Source organism: Cervus elaphus, chromosome 16, assembly GCF_910594005.1.
Source record: "Cervus elaphus chromosome 16, mCerEla1.1, whole genome shotgun sequence".
Taxonomy (NCBI): Eukaryota; Metazoa; Chordata; class Mammalia; order Artiodactyla; family Cervidae; genus Cervus; species Cervus elaphus.
The window spans coordinates 38,532,606-38,543,139 of record NC_057830.1 but is presented as its reverse complement, the minus strand read 5'-3'; the positions used below and the strand labels follow the sequence as shown (position 1 = coordinate 38,543,139).

General features: G+C 46.1%; 1 protein-coding gene across 1 annotated transcript; it reads right to left on the bottom strand.

The window, feature by feature from the left end:
* Positions 1-2,910: 2,910 nt before the first annotated feature.
* On the bottom strand, positions 2,911-8,578 carry NEFL (neurofilament light chain). The gene is made up of 4 exons (XM_043870530.1): positions 7,395-8,578; positions 6,235-6,359; positions 5,501-5,856; positions 2,911-4,856 (listed from the first exon to the last, which is right to left on the bottom strand). Exons 1-4 carry the CDS (start codon positions 8,439-8,441, stop codon positions 4,714-4,716), a joined length of 1,671 nt encoding a protein of 556 aa, XP_043726465.1. The 5' UTR covers positions 8,442-8,578; the 3' UTR covers positions 2,911-4,713.
* Positions 8,579-10,534: the final 1,956 nt, after the last annotated feature.

Genomic DNA, 10,534 nt, shown 5'->3' with positions numbered 1-10,534 from the left:
GTGATGATGTGTGTCTTTCTAAACCAGGTCATAAGAGGCATAGCTTTGATTTCTTGAATGTCTTGCTCCAGGGGCAGCCAGTTGCCATGTTGCAAGAATCTGCAAGCAGCTGTGCAGAAGACCCACACGGACAAGAAATTGCCATCCTAGTGAGTGAGCCACCTTAAAGGAGATTCTGGAGGCCTAATCAAGCCTCCAGATAGATAACAGTAACCTCATACAACATCTGACTGCAACACCACTAGAGCCCCAGAGTCAGAACATCCCAACAAAGCCATCCCTAAATTCCTAATTTGTGGAAATTATGAAATAAATGATTGGGATTGATCCTAAACGTTTGTGATCTTTGAAAATAAACCTCAAATTCATCTCTGTTTATAAAACCTGGTTCTTGTCTTCTTGCAGCTTAAAATTTGGCAGAGGGGCTTATATGGACATAAATAATCAAAGGATTGGAAGAAAAACTTAAGCATTCTCAGTTACTGCAGTGGAACACTGTGAATGCCGATGTGCCCTTGAACTTTACGAAGACTGTAAGAATGCCGGTGATTGTGTGAAAGTTTCCAAGGTGCTATCACAACACATGCCTGTGAAAATATGCTCTGATTCCACAAGGAATTCCCAAGCTGGACCGCAAAGGATAGTCAGTGCAATAGTTGGTTGAGAGCATGGACTTTAGAGCTGGCCTGGGATATTTGAGGGGCTCTCCCCACGTGGTACCAGTGGTAAAGAACCTGCCTGGCATTGCAGGAGACATAAGAGATGCAGGTCAGATCCCTGGGTCAGGAAGATTCCCTGCAGGAGGGCATGGCAACCCACTCCAGTATTCTTGCCTGGTAAATCCCATGGGCAGAGGAGCCCCAAGGGCTACAGTCAATGGGGTCACAAAGAGTTGGACACGACCAAAACAAATTAGGAGGCATGCATGCATGGGAGATTTGGCTCTCAGCCTGCCACAAACTAGCTTGTGACCTTGGTCAAGTCACTTAACAACTCATCTGTAAAATGGGGATGATAATCATACTAGACTGATAACATTGTCATAAGAAAGAAATCCATGAGATGACACATATTAATAATGCACTTAGATCAACGCCTGGGACACAGCGCATATTCTTATAGCACTACAATCTCCATGGAGGGAAAAAAGCAACCCAATTAATTGCTAACCAACTTAATGCTAGGGAAGAAACTTTACATGAAGTTAAGCAATTCCCTTTAAGTGATGGACTTTAGTGTGGACATAATAGTGATATGTACATTTCCCATTCAGCCATTTATCTTGAACTTTTAAAAGCTTTTCAGGAAATTTTTAATCATTAATCTAGAGTGGATCTGAGAAATTAAGTGCTGAAGCCTTTTGTAGCTAAGAAGACTGAGGCCAGAATTGGGGTGGGGCTGGGGCTGGCCAGCCTTCCCTAACAAACAACACTAAAACCAAGAATAGACAGCTGATTTTTGGTTCTCTGCTCCTTCCACGAGTGTTCACTGGACTGGGACTGAGTGTTGAATACTCTTGACTTTCTAGTCACTGCAAAGGCATTTTAGCCTACCAAGAAAGTATTAATTCAATCAACATTTACTGTGATGGCTCAGCAGTTGAAGAATCCACTTGCAGAGCAAGAGACGCTAGAGACAAGGGTTCAATCCCTGGGTCAGGAAGATCCCTGGAGAAGGAAATGGCAACCCACTCCAATATTCTTGCCTGGTAAATCCCATGGACAAGGAGTGTGATAGGCTATAGTCCAAAGGATCACAAAGAGTAGGACCCCACTGAATGACTAAGCATGCCCAGTGACAGGAATGATGCTAGGTGCTGAGGAGCAAAAGGTCTGATTGCCATGTTTCTGAGGACCGCTCTACAGTAGAGGTTGCAGACATTTACTAAATGATTGTGAAAATAGATGCCACTTCTGACTGTGTAAGTATCTTGTTGTTGTTCAGCCACTAAGTCATGTTTGACTCTTTGCAACCCCATGGACTTCAGGGGGTTTCACACTAGGCTTCCCTGTCCTCAACTAGCTCCCAGAGTTTGCTCAAGTTCATGTCAATAGAGTCAGTGATGCTTATAAACACACTTGGTAGAGGAATTTGGCTCCATCAGGAAAGACTTCCCCAAGGGAATGACAGTTGAGCCTAAATCTGGGCAAGGCTGAGGACAGGATAGAAAAGATGAGTGTTCCAAACAGAGAAAGCAGCCAAAACATTTACAGAGGGCAGGGGTGGCCAGAACACCAAAGTGAGGGAGGGGAAAGGGGGTCCACAGAGGGTGAGGCTTGAGAAGTAGTTTCAGGTCAGGTCTAGACAGACCTTGAAGGTCATCTTAAAGATTTGGGGTTTTATATTAAAAGAAATGGATAACTACTGGAGAGTTTTAATCAAAGAGACAGTGTGATCACAATTCCCTTTTCTAAAGATTACCTTTCTCTGGAACAGGAGTCCCCAGACTCCGGGATCTAATGCCTATTGATCTGAAGTGGAGTTGACGTAATAATAATAGAAACAAAGTGCACAATAAATGTAATGCTCTTGAATCATCCTGAAACCATCCCTCCTCCCTCGGTCGGTGGAAAAACTGTCTTCCATGAAAAGAGTCCCTGGAGCCAGGACACAAGAGGTTCCTTAGGGTGGTGGCAGTGTAAATAGGGAAATGTGGATGGATTGAAGATACCTAGGTAGTAAAATCAATAGGCTTTGGTGATAGATTAGAACAGAAAGATTGGAGAGAGGAAATGGGAGGATGATGGCATGCCCGATATCTGGTCTGCAGAACTGGATGGCTGGGGAGTGATGTCATTAACTAGGGGAGGGGATACAGAACAAGAGTTTGAGAGGAGCAGAAGGGAGAGGGAGATTGGCCAAGGTACCACATTTGAGGAATTTTTTTTTAAAGACTCCAAATCCAATCAGTTTAGATTTTTCAGTATTTTATTATGGCACACAGGATAGAGTATGGTACAGTGTTCTTACTTCAAGAAATTCTTAAACCAACCATTTCCATTTGGCTAAGGTTACTTTTTCACATGTAATTTGCTTCTGTCTGACATTGACCATGTGCAGCATCCCATGTGTAATGAACATAAATGTGAAAAGCTTGATTTCTGAGGCAACTCCTAGTCTTTACAGAAGCCAATGTACGGAGAATCCTCATAGTTCAAATCCATAGCATCAGGGCAAATAAAGAAATATTTTACATATTTGCTTTGGTGAGATATATGTAACTCGAAATATGTGGTGTGATGGGATCTGTAAACTTTAAATGGAGACCACTTTGCTTCCAGATTAAATTCATGACCTTTAAGAGGTGTCTAAACAACAAATATTGAACAACCTTAGCTGACAAAGCAATTGTCTAAGAACAGAAGCAGAATAAAGGATAATCAGCAATTTCATTGACATTTCACATCAAGTGCAAGTGCAAGAGCTTTCATAACTTTACAGTGAACGGGATGGACGGGTGGGGGTGTGTATTTGATGCAATGTCCAACCAGTTGGAGCTATCACTGAAATCCGAATAGTCCCCAATAAAGACATGCAGACCTATGGCAATGTAACACACAAGTATAGAATCCCCCCCTTTAGTGACTGATCACAATTTCATTATCTATATCTGTAGTTCTTAAAAAATTGAAATAGGTGGTATTGAAGGCTACTTGAGGCAACAGAATTAAGCTAACTATACACTCAATCATGAGCTCAGGACTGCAGGCAACATGTTTGCAATGGCAAATAAGCTTCAATATTCTTAGCTCCCTTAAAAATTACACATTGAGAAAAATTTATTCCTTCTGATTACATCATTTGCTTGGGCTTCAACTTCTGCTCATGATAGTTAGACTATACTTTTTAAATGTGGTTACAGTGACAGATGAGTGGGATTTACATTCTACCCATATGCTTTTACTATTATATATCAGTGTTCAAGTTACCTGTTTACTGTAAAGGTAAACATGATTCAGACTGCCTCCAAGAAAGCCATTCCCAACATTATACAGTACACTTACGGGGCAAAGTATATTGCTATTTACCAAAGAAAGAGAACCCCAGGGATTCTCATTTATTCAAGTTTATTATCAGTAAAATTTTCGAGGGGAGAGACTTCATGAATGGTCATGACCTAATCGTATCCTCAGAATTACCAATTAAGGGGGGAAAACCGCATTGTAATTGTTAAAATTTTGACTTGAAAAAATTTGGAAGTCAATAGTCTGCATCTATGTGTCTGCTATTGGTGCCCTCTTTAAGATATCTGAATTAAGTCAACAAGCACAGCAAGGAACGTCATTCAGTGTAACTTTATTTACTATTTATTGCACATAATTCGAGGTCTTTAATTTCTAACCACCAAAGATTCAAAGGACTATTTTTTCCCCATGAAGTTTAACATTAACATTAGTGAATTCATTTTTTCATGGTGTGGTTTTTTAATTGTAAACATCTGAATTATTCACATTGCCATAGATCCTGAACTCATAAGCGAACCATGCACAGGCTGGCAGCAAGCCAGGAAGCCACTCTGCAAGCAGACAGGTACTCTGCGGAAGGAGAAGATTCATAGCACAACATTTAATGTCCAGCCTAAGTCATCTCAGAATTATACATAGATTGACTTCTTAATTCATATAGTATCTGCAACTCAACTGGTTGGTTGGTGATAGGGTTGACCTGATTTCGGGAGAATTACTCCTGGAATAATTAAGGGAAGGGAAGGGCTCAGTCTTTCTTCTTGGTGGCTTGCTCCTCCCCAGCACCTTCATCTTTTTTCTCTTCCTCCTCCGCTTCTTTGGTTTCTTCTACTGCTTCGCCTTCACCTCCTTCTTCTTCCTCCTTTGCTTCCTCAGCATCTTCCTTGGCAGCTTTAACATAAAAAGCAAATGTACAAACTCCAAATGCAGGGTGAGTCCAATCAAAACATTTCTGCTTTAGTTTTGTGGAGAAATACAAGTGTCAGAAAACTTCCCCCAAACCTCCATCTCCATGCAACCAAGCGACCACACCTGCTGGGCACAACTTGCCACTGAACAGATATTTAAATAGAATGGATTATGTTCTAGGTACTGGATGCTCTGTTCTTTCCAGGACCTCGGGTTTTCTTTTATTATGTGTTCGGAATTCATTTTTGTGTTTTAGGACACCAAATGGCTGAGTTAAATGAATAGATTTTAAAATGTTTAATTAGGAATAAAAAGCAGCAGGAGGATTTTTTTTTTTTCTTTTCTTATGTTACTTTCAAAAAAGTACCATGCTAATCAGAGATCGTGTGTCTCTGGGAGAACAGCCAATTTGAGCAATGAGGTGCTTACTAAAGATCTGTTGAGGAAATAGAAAGATGTATTTTCTTTTTAAGATCATCAACTCTTATCTGAATAACATTTCCTGGGCCTAAGTGAGGTTTCATGTATCTTACCCACCTCCTAACCAATATCCATGCCCACAGTGCCCCTGGAGTCGGAGGGTGGTTTTGTTTTTTATTTGGTTTTGTGTTTTGTTTTAATCCTACCTTCTTCCTCTTGGGCTCCCTCCTCTTCCTCAGCCTCAGCTTCGGCTTCGGCCTCGGCCTCGGCCTCAGCCTCTTCCTTCTCCTTCTCCTCCTCCTCCGCCTCTCCTTCAGAGGGGGGCTCGTCCTTGGCTTCCTCAGCTTTAGCAGCCTCGATGGTCTCCTCCACCTCGATCTGCTCCTCCTGGACGTGGCTGGTGTAGTAGGACGGGAAGGAGCGGGCGGACATCAAATAGGAGCTGGTCTGCAAACCGCCATAGGCGGATCGGCCGAAGACCTGGGAGCTCTGGGTGTAGCCGGTGGTTAGGCTGCCCACACTCGTGAAACTCAGCCGGGTCTCCTCACCTTCCAAGAGTTTCCTGGGGAGGCAGGGGTTAACAAACGTGAACACCGGAAGTGTGCTCAGCCCACCACTCACCACCTTCCCCAATGCCAGGCTGAAAGGCAAAGGCAGGGTTGGGAATTACTGTAACTGGGGATGCTGTGACTGAGTCCAGGAGAAATACACAAAACAACAATGAAAAAAGGGCCTTAAAATATAGTCCTGTTCCGCTACACTTGAAATGTAATGGGAAGCTAAGAATAGGCCTCATTATTACAGGATTAAATTCTTCTTGGAAAAGGCCAAAAAGTAACACAATTACTCCAAAGGACTATTTTTGAAGGTTTCTGATTCAACACAGGAAGTCTGATTTTCTAAGGCTGACAGGCTGCTACCTTGGCACTTCCATTTTTACCTGTAAGCTGCAATCTCAATGTCCAAAGCCATCTTGACATTGAGGAGGTCTTGGTATTCCTTGAGGTATCTTGCCATTTCGCTCTTTGTGGTTCTCAATTCATTTTCCAATTTGTTGATTGTGTCCTGATGGAAGACAACCGAAAAAAAAAATCTAAGTGTAAATCTCCACTACTATCATTTTACTACAGCATAGCTGCAAAGGCCTAGGTTTAATTAAAATCAAGTGTGCACATCCTAGATAAAATCTCCCCTAAAATAACTGTCATTTTTCTTTTTAAACCTTTGCTTGCCTTAAAAAAAAAAAAAAAAATCCAGCTTCACAAAGCAAGAGATGAAAACCAAAAAAAGAGAAAAAAAAACTGATAGAAGAAAAATTTTTTGTTTTCATTAATACACCTAATGATCATCATAAAATGCCTGCAAAGAACTAAATGGATTTTTTTAATTGTTTCTCACTCATTAGTTAGCTTTATCAACTTTATCCAGATTATATACAAGAAATCCACTTATTTATAGGAGAATGAAGTAGATAAATTTATCTCTAAAATATTTTCTATGTATCTTATTTTTTCTTCTCTCTAGAAAAAAATGGAGATCCTTAAAAAAAAGAAATGTTTTACTGTGACCATCATCACAATTTTGACTGTATTCCTGTCTCACTGCTAAGGGAAGGCAGTGGTTGGTAAAACTAGTCAGAAAGGATAACTGGTCACAGTTATTCTTCAAAACTAATGAGATCTCCTCGCTGTATTTATTAATCAGACGATCCAATCTCTGCAGCAAAGCACCTTGGGCTGAATGCAGGACAGCAGAGAGGCAGACCAGAGGCAAAGTCCAGGTCCAGTCCCTCCTCCCAGCCCCACCCAATATCCTGCAGGGCTGGGCAGCTTTAATGAGGAAAGGAGATCCAACTGCACTCAGCACCTCTTAGCACACCGCAGTCGCCCCCCGCCCCGCCGTCCAAGGGCCCCACCCCCTCCCACACTGCCTCCAAGAAGTCAAGTTCCACCTCCTTATTATCTGCTTGCAGAAGCCTCATCCCAGTTCTCCTCTTTCTAGGCGTGCCCTCAACTCTCCGCAGCACCCCCACTCCCGCCCATCCTAACTCGATTCTGCAGCACCCTCCCCGCCCCCTCTGCCTTTCGCCCGGCGCCTTACCTGCATGGCGCTAATGTCGGCGTTCTGCTTGTCCTCTAGCTCCTGCAACTGCTTCTCCAGCGCTTCGTTCATGCCCCGGCATGCTTCGATCTCCAGGGTCTTGGCCTTAAGCAGGCGGCGGCTCTCGGACACCTCGTCCTTGGCGGCGCGCACCGCATCGGTGTTCTTGGCGGCGCTCTCGGTCAGCACCGTGAAACGGCTCTTGAACCATTCTTCGGCGTTCTGCATGTTCTTGGCGGCCAGCTTCTCATACTGGGCGCGGATGTCCTTGAGCGCGGCGGACAGGTCGGGCTTGGAGGACACGTCCATCTCCACGGAGATCTGTGCGTACTGGATCTGCGCCTGCAGCTCGGCGATCTCCTCTTCGTGCACTTTCTTCAGAAAGGCGATTTCGTCCATCAGGCTGTCGATGCGCTTTTCGAGCTCGGCGCGGGCGAGAGCCGCCTCGTCGGCCCCTTTGCGCGCTTCCATCAGCCGGCCCTCGGCGTCCTCACGGCTCAGCACCTCCTCTTCGTAGCGCGCCTGCAGGTTGCGCAGGGTCTCCTCCAGCCCCTCGCGCTCGCCCTGGAGCGCCTGCTTCTCGTTGGTGGCGTCTTCCGCTGCCAGACGCAGATCGCGGATCTCCTGCTCGTAGAGCGCCCGGAAGCGGGAGGGCTCGGAGTGCTTCTGGCGCAGCACCAGCAGCTCGGCTTCCAGGACCTTGTTCTGCTGCTCCAGCTCGTGCACGCGCTCGATGAAGCTGGCGAAACGGTCGTTGAGGTCCTGCAGCTGCGCCTTCTCCTGGGTGCGGATCGACTTGAGGTCGTTGCTGATGGCGGCGACCTGGCTCAGGTCGAGGCTCTCGAGGCTGGGCATCAAGGAGCCGGAGCTGGAGGAGTAGCTGCGCCGCACGGACAGCGAGGAGGAGACGGGCGCGGAGTAGCTGGAGTAAGCGGAGCGCGCGGTGCTGTAGCCGCTGCGCACGCTGGAGATGTGCACCCGAGGCGTTTCCACGTAGCGCCGTTTGTAGGAGGTCGAGTAGTATGGCTCGTAGCTGAAGGAACTCATGGTGCCGGTCGGTGCCCCCCTGGCCGGCGGCGGAGATGGGGGCCTAGAGAGAAGAACGGGGAAGAGAGGAGGAAGGGAGGATGGATGGCTGTGTGCGGCTCAGCTCGGTCCTGCCACCCCTATTTATACTCGGAGAGGACTCTGACGCAGCTGCGATCGATCACGGCGCGCCCGGCCAGTGGGGGCAGCGCGCTGCTGCAGCCAAGGCAAGGATTCTGCGCAAAAGGAAGGTGGGGGCGAGCCGCGGCCCGCGGGGATGCTGCGGCTGTAGTCCTTTGCACTTTTCTCTGAGACCCTCTGTTTTCTCTCAGACCCCGAACCCCCTCACTCATTTCCTTTCCCTAACCCCACCCCATCCTACTTAATCCTTGACCCCTGTATTACTCAGATTCGATCGTGCCTCCAATAGGTTATCATTCCCAACTGACACCTTAGTTTTCCATACCCCACCCAGTACCATGGAGACCGCTGCTGCTGCTAAGTCACTTCAGTCGTGTCCAACTCTGTGCGACCCCACAGACGGCAGCCCACCAGGCTCCGCCGTCCCTGGGATTCTCCAGGCAAGAACACTGGAGTGGGTTGCCATTTCCTTCTCCCCATGGAGACACACTACCCCTCTAAGTCGCCCCTTCCCCACCGGGGTTCAGCTTGCCCCTGGTATTTATGGTGCCTCCAGGGCATTGGAGATACAAATGATTGTCTAAGGTTGCATGTATGCGGCATATATGGAGGAAAGTTTTCTATTTCTCTGTAGCTCTTTCTGGCACTTTATCTTTTTCACCTGATTGTTTTTTTGTTAATTCTTTCATGCGCTCCTCTACCACACGCGCGCGCGCGCGCACACACACACACAGACACACACGTGAAACTGCGGCACCGCCGCTGTTGATTTTACTGTTTCTAAACCCTTTGCGCAGTTCATATCAACCTTTTAGTGTTCCTAGATTTTCTCATTTCTTTCTGGGGAATGAGGCCTCAAATACTTTGAGCGTGTTGAAGCGTATAAGTGGAGGGGAGCTGAGAAGGTGTTTGAAACTAACAGGGGAGAAAACCGACTTGCAAAGGCAGCGGCCAGCTCTGCGGCGGGGGAACTTCGACTGTTACACGTTGCCTGTATGTTCTTCATCCCTAAATTCCTGCTCCACACCACTAACTCCATCACATTGAAAGTCTCTTTCCCTCTTTTTAGACTCGTGTTGCACCCAACCTGATGATTTCAAGGAGCTAGGCAGGTGGCTGATTTTCAGAGGGAAGCTGCTGCCGCCGCCGGGAGTGCGGAGCATGTCTCCAGGGAGCAGAGCTCCGACCGAGACACGTTGTTCTGGGACGGGTGGAAAATAGCTGTGTGGTTCTGCCCCCGAACTCCTCTGATAAATACACAACAGATACAGTACGAAATCCATTGGTTTCTTTTAGGGAAAACCCAGGTACCTGAAAGAGTGTGCACGTCGTAATGCACATTGATAAAACCCTGCGGTTACAGAGCATTTTCACACACGTTATGTTAGGGAGTTCTCCGGTTTCAGGGACAGATTGCAGAGATATACGTAGGACACCTAAGCTTTTTCTAAGCAAGCATTTAATCTGTGTTTTCTTTGTATAAGAGTAGCATTTGCGGTGCAACATTCTGATTTTTTTTAAAGAAGCAAAGGAAGGGGAAACGTGAGAGTTTTCAAACAGAGAAGCCGGTATCGCTTTCGCTGTGATGCTGAGAGGGACGAAGTACTTGGAGCTGGTACCACAGATGCTGCCGGAGCAACTGCAGCCTCTCCCCTGGACAGGACAAGATGAGGTTCTTTGTGACTTTAAAAGACCTTTCCCTTTCTGTGGTCGAGACTGCAGCAGAGAACTTGTATGAGATTTCTAGACAATCTTTAAGGTCTCAAGTAATGCAACTTTAGAAACATTAATATTAGTCATTTAAATCTATCAAGCGGTCCATCCACACTCAGTCATCCTGGGATCTTCAAGCCGAGGCTGTCCTGCATTTTGCCTGACCCAGGCAGATGTGATTAGGCACTTATTATGATGCCTTTTTCGGCCCATGCATCTTTGGTCTTCTCATTGATCAGTGACTCAACACTGGGAAAGGC

Excerpts from the sequence above, each read along its gene's own strand:
- NEFL (XM_043870530.1), bottom strand. The coding sequence starts at position 8,441 with ATGAGTTCCTTCAGCTACGAGCCATACTACTCGACCTCCTACAAACGG. Across the intron at positions 6,360-7,394 it reads CCGACATTAGCGCCATGCAG|GACACAATCAACAAATTGGA; the intron begins GTAAGGCGCCGG and ends GTCTTCCATCAG. Across the intron at positions 4,857-5,500 it reads GGGAGCCCAAGAGGAAGAAG|CTGCCAAGGAAGATGCTGAG; the intron begins GTAGGATTAAAA and ends TTTATGTTAAAG.